At 37.2% G+C, this 18,026-nt stretch overlaps 1 protein-coding gene across 1 annotated transcript; it reads right to left on the bottom strand.

The window, feature by feature from the left end:
• Positions 1-3,747: 3,747 nt before the first annotated feature.
• LOC136789656 (testis-specific gene 10 protein-like) lies at positions 3,748-17,646 on the bottom strand. The gene is made up of 9 exons (XM_066990033.1): positions 17,572-17,646; positions 17,382-17,492; positions 13,520-13,639; positions 12,111-12,188; positions 11,921-12,031; positions 8,054-8,173; positions 6,652-6,729; positions 5,200-5,319; positions 3,748-3,867 (listed from the first exon to the last, which is right to left on the bottom strand). Exons 1-9 carry the CDS (start codon positions 17,638-17,640, stop codon positions 3,748-3,750), a joined length of 927 nt encoding a protein of 308 aa, XP_066846134.1. The 5' UTR covers positions 17,641-17,646.
• Positions 17,647-18,026: the final 380 nt, after the last annotated feature.

The raw sequence follows: 18,026 nt of genomic DNA, 5'->3' as shown, positions 1-18,026 counted from the left end.
GTAGTGAAGAAAGCAACATCCACACCACGTAGTAAGAAGAAATAGAAAGAAAATGGGAGCCACGGCGTACAGCCTATGGATCTTATTTTTTTCCAGAAAATACCTAGATCTTCTCAATTGTACATTCCTCAGTTAAGTCACATGTGGGAAAGAACTGTGAATGAAAACAAATGTCAAAGCTTTTGTTTACACTTAGCTTTTCTTCTTAGCATCCATTTTAACCACAAACATGCCCAATTCTCTCTTTCTTGAATCTTTCAAATATTCTAACCATTCACTGCTGATAGTTAAGACGCTTTAGTTCACCTGTACTTAAACACCTGTCCTGCAATGTCCAGGAATGTATCCAATACTTGTTACATTTCATTGAATTGGAAAAAAAAAAACCCTTGTGAAACTCAACATAGTTATCTTTTAATATAATATTTTATAACAATTTAATAATATAATTTAATACCAGGACATACCATTAAATTATAAGCAAAAACAGACAAAAAACAGCAACAAAGGAAAACTGAAATGACAATTACTTGTAACAGTCAAAAACCTGTACGTCTTGAAAAAGAAACCAAGGAATGTGTCTTTTCTCCCCCTCACTGGAAATTTGTAATATAATTAAATATATGCCAGCAGATTCTGAAAAAAAACACAACACTGAGGCTTTGAAGCTGAGTATAAAACAAATGTTTTCAGAAAATAACGTTCCTTTTCTCAGAAACTGTGAGAAACTTCTATGTGAAAATAGCGCTTTGTTCAGAAGTGCTGTCTTTTGCACTAACAATTCAGCCATCCACTACATTTTCTTAAGCCTCGCTCTCAGACTGTTATCATGCTGCAAAAAGGACTTTAGTGGTAAATATAGAAACGATCTCATCGACAAACAAAAATGCTACAGATAGGCTCCAAGCGGACTGCTCAACTACTTCCATTGAAAAGGCCGAACCTTTAGAGTTAACCAAGCCTAGGAAAGGCTTGCTCAGCTTGGGATGGAGCAGGAGCAAGGTGGCTTGAAACTGACCATAAACTTTCAAAACAGTCAGGGACAGCAGAATTACAAGTGAAAGGTTTTGCGAGAAAAAATTTGAATTAAGATTCTCAATTTCTCCAAACTACGTTACACAATGCTTTATAAGGCTTGCATATTCGGGGTTTGACAATAATTTCACAGTGCTTCAGGGATTTGGCAATAATTTCACAGGCCACTGGGTTGCTGTAGGTGGTGCCAGGATGTCTAAACCATCCAATTCCATTATTAAATCGGGTACCATCCATATCATAATCAACTGTATCACTTCATTCCTGCCAAATGTTTGTCTAGTCTGTTCTGAAGACCTGCAAATACTGGAAGCACCAGTCTTACTGATCTCTCTGACCCAGTGGTTGACTGCTTTTGTTTTAATCTAGTTTTTCCTCATACTTACCCTGCCACTACTTCTATCACAGACATGGAAAAAAAAAAGATTAGTTTCTTTCTCTTTGTGGCAGCCTTTTATGTAGCCAAAGATTGGCATGTTCACGTGTCCCTGCATTTGTTCATCACCCTGTACGTGTACACATGATATTTCTGTTCAAATGCAATACTGCACACTCTTGCCTCTGAAGCATTGCGCTTTTCTCAGACCTACTACCTCTTCAATTTGTCAAGATCAATTTTAATCCTAACCTTCTTTTTCAGCATGCTTGAAATTCTCCCTCGCTTGCTATTCGCTTCAAGTTTAACAAGCGTGCTCTTTCTCACCATCACACTTCTCACTGAAAACACCCAATACTGGACCCAAAAGAGACTATTCCAGAATCTACTATGTACATTCCTTCAGCTGTGAAACACTGTCTCACTACACCTTACCACCAACCTTATTTCAGCTGTCATACTTTTCTAATATGATTATGAAAACGCCACGTAAAACTGTACCAGAAACAATACAGCAAAGTCTAGACATACATATAACTAGTACTCCTCTACTAGCCATGCCTGTTACCTTGTCCTAATGGAAATCACACTGATTTGACAATTTAGGATTAACACAAGCTCGTTGCCATTTACTGCAGTGTTTTTGGCATGGCACTTCGCATGGTTTGTTCATAGCTTGCCAGGACATATATTTATTTATTTAGCTGAGAACCAACATTAAGTTGATGGCTGTGTAACTCTTTCCCATTTGAAAAGAACGGCATCAGATTTTTCTAGTTGACTCCACTTGACCTCCACAAGTTTTTACAGATAACCACTAACTGCTCCTGGCTTTTCAACACTTCTCTAACCTGTGTGACACTTTTAAAGCCACTTGTGTTTTTTCTAAAGACATCTTTAAAATCACTTTTACGGATTTGAACCATCTATCTTAACACATTCCTTCCCTATTGAAAGTTGAGGTCCTGCTCCCCTGACACCTTTCTCCCTTTTTTTCCTGTATCTACATACTCCCTCAATGGCTTGTGCATCCTCCCTCAGTGGCTTAATGATCTGTGCATGTGGAAATCCTCATTTTGATACATGTGATACACTCCTTTGCTTTATTTCATACAATCTACTTATGCTAAATTTTAACTGTGTAAGTAGCACCGTTAGAAGAATAAAGACTTCATGACATTGTCATTCTGTCCCTCTACTACAACTGTACAGAAAAACTCTGTGAAAGGTATCCAGAGGTTCCTGAAGACAGGCTGCACAAACAGCTCTTTAAAACCTTCACAGGTCTTCTTGTATCTACCTTCAGACAACTGTTCTTCTCTTCACTCAGAATTATAACTACTGATGCTGCTCATATATCACTTGCGACTAAAGTACGCTAAAACCTACGTACACAGAGAAATATGTTGGCTATATAGAGACAGTACAGTTTTAAGGCATCTGATATAGATCAAGTAGAATGGCGTGAATATCTCTCTTTCTCATTTCAGTTTAGCCTCTAGCGGGAGAAAGTCATTACCAGTCGGGAAATGTTGGCAGAGTACTAGCAGAGGACTTGCTACTGACTGGAATAACATGGAGACAGAAAGTATTTCATTAAGTGATGCAAGAAGGTATTTTAAGGAAAACAAGGTGATCCTTTTGGAACTATATATGAACACTGCATTTATCCTTTCCCACATTAAAGACCATTTCCCCAAAGTATAACAGCAGTACAATCATCTCTGGCTTATAAAATTAAAATTTGTTATCTGACTTCTCTAACTACATTTCAGCTGGTTTTATTCATAAAGGACAGTGTTGTACTGTAGCAGTAACCAGAATAAGTTTAAGATTTGCTCTGACACAGCAGAAGAAAACAGTTACAGTGCAGGCAGAATATAATTTTAATTCATAGTTGAGAGATAACATGAGAGGAAGAAGAAAACAGCTAAATAAGCAAAAAACATATACATACACAATATAAAATTCAAAAGACATTTTTAGCAACATACTCTATTCTTTCAGTTGACTATCTGTGTCTCCCAATATAGTGTCTACCTATTCCTACTGTAATTAACTCACTAAAAAAATCAATAAAAATTATTTTATTTTTCTAATTTCTAGCATTTTCTAATTTCTAGCAGATACATAACGTTCTACTGCCTAAAGTCTTTCAAACAGATCTTTCACCTTGCCCAGTCCTTACCTTATCACTTTCTGATGCTCCTGTCTCATTTTTCTCCTTACGACGTTTACGTGAGCGCAACCCTTCTCCCGAATCATTGGACTTCTGTGCCATTACCAATGCATGCTTCTGCTACAATAAAACGTAACAATGAATTATATTTCACTTGTTAACTATAAAGGAAGAAGGTACCTGGAAGAAGAAACCTTACCTGTAAATCATTTAACTGAGCTTGCATGCTTCTTGCTCGATCATCTAACTTCTTGTTCTGTTCGTTCGCGTCACTTAACTGAAAGAATCAAAAACCATTCAAATAGCTGTAGATTCAAAACTCACTTTTTGACTTAACCATCACATTGAAATCATTTGATGTGATTGCTAAATGATTAAAAATTCAATTTTTTTCTTCTCAGCACGGACAGTGATAGAAACAAAATCACTGTCCACTTCCTCAACAAATCACGGGATGGCCGAGGTGGGAAGGGACCTCTGGAGACCATCTGGTCCAACCATCTTGTTTAAACAGGGCCACCCAGAGCAGGCTGCCCAGGACCACGTCCAGGCAGCTTGTGAAGATCTTCAAGGACGGGGACTCCTCAACCTCTCCAGGCAACCTCTGCCTGGATAAATAAAATAGTCGTGGCTCTTTGTTGACTTGCGGCCCAACCTTTCCGCTTACAGGGGAAGAATAAGCACAATACCTCTTTAGGGATATAGGCACTACGTATTTGATTACTTCTCATTAAGAAATGACACAAAAAATGGAGTGCATGTTTCAAGAATGGTCTAATGGCCTTGGAAATAAAGAGGGTGAAAGTTTTCTTCTCGCAAGAATGACACTGTCACTGACCATGCTCTGTGAGAAAAGAATACGAGGCAAACTATAACCTCCATTTAAATATAAGTAACGTACTCTATGGATACAACAAACATCCCGATCATCATGCAAGTCCTCTGTGAATACTTCAGTTTGCACAAAAGAGAAGGACAAAGATTTTACTGAGACTAGGAAGCAGATGATTTTCATCAGACTCAAGAGCATCAGAACTGCAATTCACTGAAGAAGCAATGGTCAAAAGAGTTTACGTAGCAATTTGCCTGTCAGCATTTAGGTCAGATTTAAGTCAAGTGAGAAGAAAACTTTAACTCTGTATTATTGTGAACCACTGTCTCAGCGTGTCCTTAAGAACAGAGAAAATATTCCTTTAATTAACACTTTCAAAAATAACTGAAGATACTGAGTAATCATGGAATTAGACATACACACGCTACTTTTTATTTAATAGAATCAGCAGAGCAATTCAGCACAGGGTGGCTTCCATTATAAAATACTTTCTCTCTATCCAATCTCAGTTTGCTTCAAAGGATATGGTTAGTCTTTCCTAAAATCACCTGTTGCTACAGGGTCAGAGGACTAACTCTAATTTCTTTAATACTGGAAAAGATCTGAGAGACTAAATTTCACGTGCTAGAAAATGAAGCAGAAAGTAATTACAACCATTCACACAATTCTTGTCTTACAGAAACAAAATCAGCAATTTTGCAAACAACTTGTTCAAACGTTTAAAATTGTTGACTGTAACTTCTAAAGCTACTAATAACAGGAAATAATTAATCTTGCCTGTTTTTTTAGGGAATCATTCTCATCCATCACAGACTTAAATGATGACTTCAGTTTACTATTTTCCTCAGCCACTCCTCTCAAGGTTTCTTTCATTCGGTTCATTTCTGTCATATATAGCTATAGAAATATCAAATGTTAAAGCATGATTAACAAGAGCGTATTTTAGAAATAATTCTCAACTAAGTTCCATTTTACTGTTAAAATAATAGGACAAACTTCCAAAGATCAAATTTGTAATTCTGCATGGTCCAATCTGCACATACAACCAGTAGTGAAGAAAGCAACATCCACACCACGTATTAAGAAGAAATAGAAAGAAAACGGGAGCCATGGTGTACAGCCTATGGATCTTATTTTTTTCCAGAAAATACCTAGATCTTCTCAATTGTACATTCCTCAGTTAAGTCACATGTGGGAAAGAACTGTGAATGAAAACAAGTGTCAAAGCTTTTGTTTACACTTAGCTTTTCTTCTTAGCATCCATTTTAACCACAAACATGCCCAATTCTCTCTTTCTTGAATCTTTCAAATATTCTAACCATTCACTGCTGATAGTTAAGACGCTTTAGTTCACCTGTACTTAAACACCTTTCCTGCAATGTCCAGGAATGTATCCAATACTTGTTACATTTCATTGAATTGGAAAAAAAAAACCCTTGTGAAACTCAACATAGTTATCTTTTAATATAATATTTTATAACATAATTTAATAATATAATTTAATACCAGGACATACCATTAAATTATAAGCAAAAACAGACAAAAAACAGCAACAAAGGAAAACTGAAATGACAATTACTTGTAACAGTCAAAAACCTGTACGTCTTGAAAAAGAAACCAAGGAATGTGTCTTTTCTCCCCCTCACTGGAAATTTGTAATATAATTAAATATATGCCAGCAGATTCTGAAAAAAAAACAACACTGAGGCTTTGAAGCTGAGTATAAAACAAATGTTTTCAGAAAATAACGTTCCTTTTCTCAGAAACTGTGAGAATCTTCTATGTGAAAATAGCGCCTTGTTCAGAAGTGCTGTCTTTTGCACTAACAATTCAGCCATCCACTACATTTTCTTAAGCCTTGCTCTCAGACTGTTATCATGCTGCAAAAAGGACTTTAGTGGTAAATATAGAAACGATCTCATCGACAAACAAAAATGCTACAGATAGGCTCCAAGCGGACTGCTCAACTACTTCCATTGAAAAGGCCGAACCTTTAGAGTTAACCAAGCCTAGGAAAGGCTTGCTCAGCTTGGGATGGAGCAGGAGCAAGGTGACTTGAAACTGACCATAAACTTTCAAAACAGTCAGGGACAGCAGAATTACAAGTGAAAGGTTTTGCGAGAAAAAATTGGAATTAAGATTCTCAATTTCTCCAAACAACATTACACAATGCTTTATAAGGCTTGCATAACTATAACGGAAGAAGGTACCTGTAAGGAGAAACCTTACCTTTAAATTATCTAACTGCGCTTGCATGCTTCTTGCTCCACCATCTAACTTCTTGTTCTGTTCGTTCGCGTCACTTAACTGAAAGAATCAAAAACCATTCAAATAGCTGTAGATTCAAAACTCACTTTTTGACTTAACCATCACATTGAAATCATTTGATGTGATTGCTAAAAGTTCAATTTTTTTCTTCTCAGCATGGACAGTGATAGAAACAAAATCACTGTCCACTTCCTCAACAAATCACGGGACGGCCGAGGTGGGAAGGGACCTCTGGAGACCATCTGGTCCAACCATCTTGTTTAAACGGGGCCACCCAGAGCAGGCTGCCCAGGACCACGTCCAGGCAGCTTGTGAAGATCTTCAAGGACGGGGACTCCTCAACCTCTCCAGGCAATCTCTGCCTGGATAAATAAAATAGTCGTGGCTCTTTGTTGACTTGCGGCCCAACCTTTCCGCTTACAGGGGAAGAATAAGCACAATACCTCTTTAGGGATATAGGCACTACGTATTTGATTACTTCTCATAAAGAAATGACACAAAAAATGGAGTGCATGTTTCAAGAATGGTCTAATGGCCTTGGAAATAGAGAGGGTGAAAGTTTTCTTCTCGCAAGAATGACACTGTTACTGACCATGCTCTGTGAGAAAAGAATACGAGGCAAACTATAACCTCCATTTAAATATAAGTAACGTACTCTATGGATACAACAAACATCCCGATCATCATGTAAGTCCTCTGTGAATACTTCAGTTTGCACAAAAGAGAAGGACAAAGATTTTACTGAGACTAGGAAGCAGATGATTTTCATCAGACTCAAGAGCATCAGAACTGCAATTCACTGAAGGAGCAATGGTCAAAAGAGTTTACGTAGCAATTTGCCTGTCAGCATTTAGGTCAGATTTAAGTCAAGTGAGAAGAAAACTTTAACTCTGTATTATTGTGAACCACTGTCTCAGCGTGTCTTTAAGAACAGAGAAAATATTCCTTTAATTAACACTTTCAAAAATAACTGAAGATACTGAGTAATCATGGAATTAGACATACACACGCTACTTTTTATTTAATAGAATCAGCAGAGCAATTCAGCACAGGGTGGCTTCCATTATAAAATACTTTCTCTCTATCCAATCTCAGTTTGCTTCAGAGGATATGGTTAGTCTTTCCTAAAATCACCTGTTGCTACAGGGTCAGAGGACTAACTCTAATTTCTTTAATACTGGAAAAGATCTGAGAGACTAAATTTCACGTGCTAGAAAATGAAGCAGAAAGTAATTACAACCATTCACACAATTCTTGTCTTACAGAAACAAAATCAGCAATTTTGCAAACAACTTGTTCAAACGTTTAAAATTGTTGACTGTAACTTCTAAAGCTACTAATAACAGGAAATAATTAATCTTGCCTGTTTTTTTAGGGAATCATTCTCCACCATCACAAAGGTAAATGATGACTTCAGTCTACTATTTTCCTGAGCCACTCCTCTCAAGGCGTCTCTCATTCGGTTCATTTCTGTCCTATAAAGCTATAGAAATATCAAATGTTAAAGCATGATTAACAAGAGTGTATTTTAGAAATAATTCTCAGCTAAGTTCCATTTTACTGTTAAAATAATAGGACAAACTTCCAAAGATCAAATTTGTAATTCTGCATGGTCCAATCTGCACATACAACCAGTAGTGAAGAAAGCAACATCCACACCACGTATTAAGAAGAAATAGAAAGAAAATGGGAGCCACGGCGTACAGCCTATGGATCTTATTTTTTTCCAGAAAATACCTAGATCTTCTCAATTGTACATTCCTCAGTTAAGTCACATGTGGGAAAGAACTGTGAATGAAAACAAATGTCAAAGCTTTTGTTTACACTTAGCTTTTCTTCTTAGCATCCATTTTAACCACAAACATGCCCAATTCTCTCTTTCTTGAATCTTTCAAATATTCTAACCATTCACTGATGATAGTTAAGACGCTTTAGTTCACCTGTACTTAAACACCTGTCCTGCAATGTCCAGGAATGTATCCAATACTTGTTACATTTCATTGAATTGGAAAAAAAAAAAACCTTGTGAAACTCAACATAGTTATCTTTTAATATAATATTTTATAACATAATTTAATAATATAATTTAATACCAGGACATACCATTAAATTATAAGCAAAAACAGACAAAAAACAGCAACAAAGGAAAACTGAAATGACAATTACTTGTAACAGTCAAAAACCTGTGCGTCTTGAAAAAGAAACCAAGGAATGTGTCTTTTCTCCCCCTCACTGGAAATTTGTAATATAATTAAATATATGCCAGCAGATTCTGAAAAAAAAACAACACTGAGGCTTTGAAGCTGAGTATAAAACAAATGTTTTCAGAAAATAACGTTCCTTTTCTCAGAAACTGTGAGAAACTTCTATGTGAAAATAGCGCTTTGTTCAGAAGTGCTGTCTTTTGCACTAACAATTCAGCCATCCACTACATTTTCTTAAGCCTCGCTCTCAGACTGTTATCATGCTGCAAAAAGGACTTTAGTGGTAAATATAGAAACGATCTCATCGACAAACAAAAATGCTACAGATAGGCTCCAAGCGGACTGCTCAACTACTTCCATTGAAAAGGCCGAACCTTTAGAGTTAACCAAGCCTAGGAAAGGCTTGCTCAGCTTGGGATGGAGCAGGAGCAAGGTGGCTTGAAACTGACCATAAACTTTCAAAACAGTCAGGGACAGCAGAATTACAAGTGAAAGGTTTTGCGAGAAAAAATTTGAATTAAGATTCTCAATTTCTCCAAACTACGTTACACAATGCTTTATAAGGCTTGCATATTCGGGGTTTGACAATAATTTCACAGTGCTTCAGGGATTTGGCAATAATTTCACAGGCCACTGGGTTGCTGTAGGTGGTGCCAGGATGTCTAAACCTTCCAATTCCATTATTAAATCGGGTACCATCCATATCATAATCAACTGTATCACTTCATTCCTGCCAAATGTTTGTCTAGTCTGTTCTGAAGACCTGCAAATACTGGAAGCACCAGTCTTACTGACCTCTCTGACCCAGTGGTTGACTGCTTTTGTTTTAATCTAGTTTTTCCTCATACTTACCCTGCCACTACTTCTATCACAGACATGGAAAAAAAAAAGATTACTTTCTTTCTCTTTGTGGCAGCCTTTTATGTAGCCAAAGATTGGCATGTTCACGTGTCCCTGCATTTGTTCATCACCCTGTACGTGTACAGATGATATTTCTGTTCAAATGCAATACTGCACACTCTTGCCTCTGAAGCATTGCGCTTTTCTCAGACCTACTACCTCTTCAATTTGTCAAGATCAATTTTAATCCTAACCTTCTTTTTCAGCATGCTTGAAATTCTCCCTCGCTTGCTATTCGCTTCAAGTTTAACAAGCGTGCTCTTTCTCACCATCACACTTCTCACTGAAAACACCCAATACTGGACCCAAAAGAGACTATTCCAGAATCTACTATGTACATTCCTTCAGCTGTGAAACACTGTCTCACTACACCTTACCACCAACCTTATTTCAGCTGTCATACTTTTCTAATATGATTATGAAAACGCCACGTAAAACTGTACCAGAAACAATACAGCAAAGTCTAGACATACATATAACTAGTACTCCTCTACTAGCCATGCCTGTTACCTTGTCCTAATGGAAATCACACTGATTTGACAATTTAGGATTAACACAAGCTCGTTGCCATTTACTGCAGTGTTTTTGGCATGGCACTTCGCATGGTTTGTTCATAGCTTGCCAGGACATATATTTATTTATTTAGCTGAGAACCAACATTAAGTTGATGGCTGTGTAACTCTTTCCCATTTGAAAAGAACGGCATCAGATTTTTCTAGTTGACTCCACTTGACCTCCACAAGTTTTTACAGATAACCACTAACTGCTCCTGGCTTTTCAACACTTCTCTAACCTGTGTGACACTTTTAAAGCCACTTGTGTTTTTTCTAAAGACATCTTTAAAATCACTTTTATGGATTTGAACCATCTATCTTAACACATTCCTTCCCTATTGAAAGTTGAGGTCCTGCTCCCCTGACACCTTTCTCCCTTTTTTTCCTGTATCTACATACTCCCTCAATGGCTTGTGCATCCTCCCTCAATGGCTTAATGATCTGTGCATGTGGAAATCCTCATTTTGATACATGTGATACACTCCTTTGCTTTATTTCATACAATCTACTTATGCTAAATTTTAACTGTGTAAGTAGCACCGTTAGAAGAATAAAGACTTCATGACATTGTCATTCTGTCCCTCTACTACAACTGTACAGAAAAACTCTGTGAAAGGTATCCAGAGGTTCCTGAAGACAGGCTGCACAAACAGCTCTTTAAAACCTTCACAGGTCTTCTTGTATCTACCTTCAGACAACTGTTCTTCTCTTCACTCAGAATTATAACTACTGATGCTGCTCATATATCACTTGCGACTAAAGTACGCTGAAACCTACGTACACAGAGAAATATGTTGGCTATATAGAGACAGTACAGTTTTAAGGCATCTGATATAGATCAAGTAGAATGGTGTGAATATCTCTCTTTCTCATTTCAGTTTAGCCTCTAGCGGGAGAAAGTCATTACCAGTCGGGAAATGTTGGCAGAGTGCTAGCAGAGGACTTGCTACTGACTGGAATAACATGGAGACAGAAAGTATTTCATTAAGTGATGCAAGAAGGTATTTTAAGGAAAACAAGGTGATCCTTTTGGAACTATATATGAACACTGCATTTATTCTTTCCCACATTAAAGACCATTTCCCCAAAGTATAACAGCAGTACAATCATCTCTGGCTTATCAAATTAAAATTTGTTATCTGACTTCTCTAACTACATTTCAGCTGGTTTTATTCATAAAGGACAGTGTTGTACTGTAGCAGTAACCAGAATAAGTTTAAGATTTGCTCTGACACAGCAGAAGAAAACAGTTACAGTGCAGGCAGAATATAATTTTAATTCATAGTTGAGAGATAACATGAGAGGAAGAAGAAAACAGCTAAATAAGCAAAAAACATACATACACAATATAAAATTCAAAAGACATTTTTAGCAACATACTTTATTCTTTCAGTTGACTATCTGTTTCTCCCAATATAGTGTCTACCTATTCCTACTGTAATTAACTCACTAAAAAAAAACAATAAAAATTTTATTTTTCTAATTTCTAGCATTTTCTAATTTCTAGCAGATACATAACGTTCTACTGCCTAAAGTCTTTCAAACAGATCTTTCACCTTGCCCAATCCTTACCTTAGCACTTTTTGATATTGCTGTCTGTTTTTCCTCGTTACGACGTTTACGTTGGGACACCACTCCTCCTGAATCATTGGACATCTGTGCCATTACCAATGCATGCTTCTGCTACAATAAAATGTAACAATGAATTATATTTCACTTGTTAACTATAAAGGAAGAAGGTACCTGGAAGAAGAAACCTTACCTGTAAATCATTTAGCTGAGCTTGCATGCTTCTTGCATGATCTTCTAACTTCTTGTTGTATTCGTACATGCCTCTTAACTGAAAGAATCAAAAACCATTCAAATAGCTGTAGATTCAAAACTCACTTTTTGACTTAACCATCACATTGAAATCATTTGATGTGATTGCTAAATGATTAAAAGTTCAATTTTTTTCTTCTCAGCACGGACAGTGATAGAAACAAAATCACTGTCCACTTCCTCAACAAATCACGGGATGGCCGAGGTGGGAAGGGACCTCTGGAGACCATCTGGTCCAACCATCTTGTTTAAACGGGGCCACCCAGAGCAGGCTGCCCAGGACCACGTCCAGGCAGCTTGTGAAGATCTTCAAGGACGGGGACTCCTCAACCTCTCCAGGCAACCTCTGCCTGGATAAATAAAATAGTCGTGGCTCTTTGTTGACTTGCGGCCCAACCTTTCCGCTTACAGGGGAAGAATAAGCACAATACCTCTTTAGGGATATAGGCACTACGTATTTGATTACTTCTCATTAAGAAATGACACAAAAATGGAGTGCATGTTTCAAGAATGGTCTAATGGCCTTGGAAATAGAGAGGGTGAAAGTTTTCTTCTCGCAAGAATGACACTGTCACTGACCATGCTCTGTGAGAAAAGAATACGAGGCAAACTATAACCTCCATTTAAATATAAGTAACGTACTCTATGGATACAACAAACATCCCGATCATCATGTAAGTCCTCTGTGAATACTTCAGTTTGCACAAAAGAGAAGGACAAAGATTTTACTGAGACTAGGAAGCAGATGATTTTCATCAGACTCAAGAGCATCAGAACTGCAATTCACTGAAGGAGCAATGGTCAAAAGAGTTTACGTAGCAATTTGCCTGTCAGCATTTAGGTCAGATTTAAGTCAAGTGAGAAGAAAACTTTAACTCTGTATTATTGTGAACCACTGTCTCAGCGTGTCTTTAAGAACAGAGAAAATATTCCTTTAATTAACACTTTCAAAAATAACTGAAGATACTGAGTAATCATGGAATTAGAAATACACATACTACTTTTTATTTAATAGAATCAGCAGAGCAATTCAGCACAGGGTGGCTTCCATTATAAAATACTTTCTCTCTATCCAATCTCAGTTTGCTTCAGAGGATATGGTTAGTCTTTCCTAAAATCACCTGTTGCTACAGGGTCAGAGGACTAACTCTAATTTCTTTAATACTGGAAAAGATCTGAGAGACTAAATTTCACGTGCTAGAAAATGAAGCAGAAAGTAATTACAACCATTCACACAATTCTTGTCTTACAGAAACAAAATCAGCAATTTTGCAAACAACTTGTTCAAACGTTTAAAATTGTTGACTGTAACTTCTAAAGCTACTAATAACAGGAAATAATTAATCTTGCCTGATTTTTTAGGAAATCATTCTCCACCATCACACAGGTAAATGATGACTTCAGTCTACTATTTTCCTGAGCCACTCCTCTCAAGGCGTCTCTCATTCGGTTCATTTCTGTCCTATAAAGCTATAGAAATATCAAATGTTAAAGCATGATTAACAAGAGCGTATTTTAGAAATAATTCTCAACTAAGTTCCATTTTACTGTTAAAATAATAGGACAAACTTCCAAAGATCAAATTTGTAATTCTGCATGGTCCAATCTGCACATACAACCAGTAGTGAAGAAAGCAACATCCACACCACGTATTAAGAAGAAATAGAAAGAAAACGGGAGCCACGGCGTACAGCCTATGGATCTTATTTTTTTCCAGAAAATACCTAGATCTTCTCAATTGTACATTCCCCAGTTAAGTCACATGTGGGAAAGAACTGTGAATGAAAACAAATGTCAAAGCTTTTGTTTACACTTAGCTTTTCTTCTTAGCATCCATTTTAACCACAAACATGCCCAATTCTCTCTTTCTTGAATCTTTCAAATATTCTAACCATTCACTGCTGATAGTTAAGACGCTTTAGTTCACCTGTACTTAAACACCTGTCCTGCAATGTCCAGGAATGTATCCAATACTTGTTACATTTCATTGAATTGGAAAAAAAAAAACCCTTGTGAAACTCAACATAGTTATCTTTTAATATAATATTTTATATTATAATAATATAATTTAATACCAGGACATACCATTAAATTATAAGCAAAAACAGACAAAAAACAGCAACAAAGGAAAACTGAAATGACAATTACTTGTAACAGTCAAAAACCTGTGCGTCTTGAAAAAGAAACCAAGGAATGTGTCTTTTCTCCCCCTCACTGGGAATTTATAATATAATTAAATATATGCCAGCAGATTCTGAAAAAAAGCAACACTGAGGCTTTGAAGCTGAGTATAAAACAAATGTTTTCAGAAAATAACGTTCCTTTTCTCAGAAACTGTGAGAAACTTCTATGTGAAAATAGCGCTTTGTTCAGAAGTGCTGTCTTTTGCACTAACAATTCAGCCATCCACTACATTTTCTTAAGCCTCGCTCTCAGACTGTTATCATGCTGCAAAAAGGACTTTAGTGGTAAATATAGAAACGATCTCATCGACAAACAAAAATGCTACAGATAGGCTCCAAGCGGACTGCTCAACTACTTCCATTGAAAAGGCCGAACCTTTAGAGTTAACCAAGCCTAGGAAAGGCTTGCTCAGCTTGGGATGGAGCAGGAGCAAGGTGGCTTGAAACTGACCATAAACTTTCAAAACAGTCAGGGACAGCAGAATTACAAGTGAAAGGTTTTGCGAGAAAAAATTTGAATTAAGATTCTCAATTTCTCCAAACTACGTTACACAATGCTTTATAAGGCTTGCATATTCGGGGTTTGACAATAATTTCACAGTGCTTCAGGGATTTGGCAATAATTTCACAGGCCACTGGGTTGCTGTAGGTGGTGCCAGGATGTCTAAACCTTCCAATTCCATTATTAAATCGGGTACCATCCATATCATAATCAACTGTATCACTTCATTCCTGCCAAATGTTTGTCTAGTCTGTTCTGAAGACCTGCAAATACTGGAAGCACCAGTCTTACTGATCTCTCTGACCCAGTGGTTGACTGCTTTTGTTTTAATCTAGTTTTTCCTCATACTTACCCTGCCACTACTTCTATCACAGACATGGAAAAAAAAAAGATTACTTTCTTTCTCTTTGTGGCAGCCTTTTATGTAGCCAAAGATTGGCATGTTCACGTGTCCCTGCATTTGTTCATCACCCTGTACGTGTACACATGATATTTCTGTTCAAATGCAATACTGCACACTCTTGTCTCTGAAGCATTGCGCTTTTCTCAGACCTACTACCTCTTCAATTTGTCAAGATCAATTTTAATCCTAACCTTCTTTTTCAGCATGCTTGAAATTCTCCCTCGCTTGCTATTCGCTTCAAGTTTAACAAGCGTGCTCTTTCTCACCATCACACTTCTCATTGAAAACACCCAATACTGGACCCAAAAGAGACTATTCCAGAATCTACTATGTACATTCCTTCAGCTGTGAAACACTGTCTCACTACACCTTACCACCAACCTTATTTCAGCTGTCATACTTTTCTAATATGATTATGAAAACGCCACGTAAAACTGTACCAGAAACAATACAGCAAAGTCTAGACATACATATAACTAGTACTCCTCTACTAGCCATGCCTGTTACCTTGTCCTAATGGAAATCACACTGATTTGACAATTTAGGATTAACACAAGCTCGTTGCCATTTACTGCAGTGTTTTTGGCATGGCACTTCGCATGGTTTGTTCATAGCTTGCCAGGACATATATTTATTTATTTAGCTGAGAACCAACATTAAGTTGATGGCTGTGTAACTCTTTCCCATTTGAAAAGAACGGCATCAGATTTTTCTAGTTGACTCCACTTGACCTCCACAAGTTTTTACAGATAACCACTAACTGCTCCTGGCTTTTCAACACTTCTCTAACCTGTGTGACACTTTTAAAGCCACTTGTGTTTTTTCTAAAGACATCTTTAAAATCACTTTTATGGATTTGAACCATCTATCTTAACACATTCCTTCCCTATTGAAAGTTGAGGTCCTGCTCCCCTGACACCTTTCTCCCTTTTTTTCCTGTATCTACATACTCCCTCAATGGCTTGTGCATCCTCCCTCAATGGCTTAATGATCTGTGCATGTGGAAATCCTCATTTTGATACATGTGATACACTCCTTTGCTTTATTTCATACAATCTACTTATGCTAAATTTTAACTGTGTAAGTAGCACCGTTAGAAGAATAAAGACTTCATGACATTGTCATTCTGTCCCTCTACTACAACTGTACAGAAAAACTCTGTGAAAGGTATCCAGAGGTTCCTGAAGACAGGCTGCACAAACAGCTCTTTAAAACCTTCACAGGTCTTCTTGTATCTACCTTCAGACAACTGTTCTTCTCTTCACTCAGAATTATAACTACTGATGCTGCTCATATATCACTTGCGACTAAAGTACGCTAAAACCTACGTACACAGAGAAATATGTTGGCTATATAGAGACAGTACAGTTTTAAGGCATCTGATATAGATCAAGTAGAATGGTGTGAATATCTCTCTTTCTCATTTCAGTTTAGCCTCTAGCGGGAGAAAGTCATTACCAGTCGGGAAATGTTGGCAGAGTGCTAGCAGAGGACTTGCTACTGACTGGAATAACATGGAGACAGAAAGTATTTCATTAAGTGATGCAAGAAGGTATTTTAAGGAAAACAAGGTGATCCTTTTGGAACTATATATGAACACTGCATTTATTCTTTCCCACATTAAAGACCATTTCCCCAAAGTATAACAGCAGTACAATCATCTCTGGCTTATAAAATTAAAATTTGTTATCTGACTTCTCTAACTACATTTCAGCTGGTTTTATTCATAAAAGACAGTGTTGTACTGTAGCAGTAACCAGAATAAGTTTAAGATTTGCTCTGACACAGCAGAAGAAAACAGTTACAGTGCAGGCAGAATATAATTTTAATTCATAGTTGAGAGATAACATGAGAGGAAGAAGAAAACAGCTAAATAAGCAAAAAACATATACATACACAATATAAAATTCAAAAGACATTTTTAGCAACATACTTTATTCTTTCAGTTGACTATCTGTGTCTCCCAATATAGTGTCTACCTATTCCTACTGTAATTAACTCACTAAAAAAAACAATAAAAATTTTATTTTTCTAATTTCTAGCATTTTCTAATTTCTAGCAGATACATAACGTTCTACTGCCTAAAGTCTTTCAAACAGATCTTTCACCTTGCCCAATTCTTACCTTAGCACTTTTTGATATTGCTGTCTCTTTTTCCTCGTTACCACGTTTACGTTGGTACACCACTCCTCCTGACACATTGGACATCTGTGCCATTACCAATGCATGCTTCTGCTACAATAAAATGTAACAATGAATTATATTTCACTTGTTAACTATAAAGGAAGAAGGTACCTGGAAGAAGAAACCTTACCTGTAAATCATTTAACTGAGCTTGCATGCTTCTTGCATGATCTTCTAACTTCTTGTTGTATTCGTACATGCCACTTAACTGAAAGAATCAAAAACCATTCAAATAGCTGTAGATTCAAAACTCACTTTTTGACTTAACCATCACATTGAAATCATTTGATGTGATTGCTAAAAGTTCAATTTTTTTCTTCTCAGCATGGACAGTGATAGAAACAAAATCACTGTCCACTTCCTCAACAAATCACGGGATGGCCGAGGTGGGAAGGGACCTCTGGAGACCATCTGGTCCAACCATCTTGTTTAAACGGGGCCACCCAGAGCAGGCTGCCCAGGACCACGTCCAGGCAGCTTGTGAAGATCTTCAAGGACGGGGACTCCTCAACCTCTCCAGGCAATCTCTGCCTGGATAAATAAAATAGTCGTGGCTCTTTGTTGACTTGCGGCCCAACCTTTCCG

This window comes from Anser cygnoides, chromosome 1, assembly GCF_040182565.1.
Source record: "Anser cygnoides isolate HZ-2024a breed goose chromosome 1, Taihu_goose_T2T_genome, whole genome shotgun sequence".
In the NCBI taxonomy this organism is placed as follows: domain Eukaryota; kingdom Metazoa; phylum Chordata; class Aves; order Anseriformes; family Anatidae; genus Anser; species Anser cygnoides.
The sequence above is the reverse complement of the archived record's forward strand: the minus strand, read 5'-3'. Positions and strand labels throughout refer to the sequence as shown.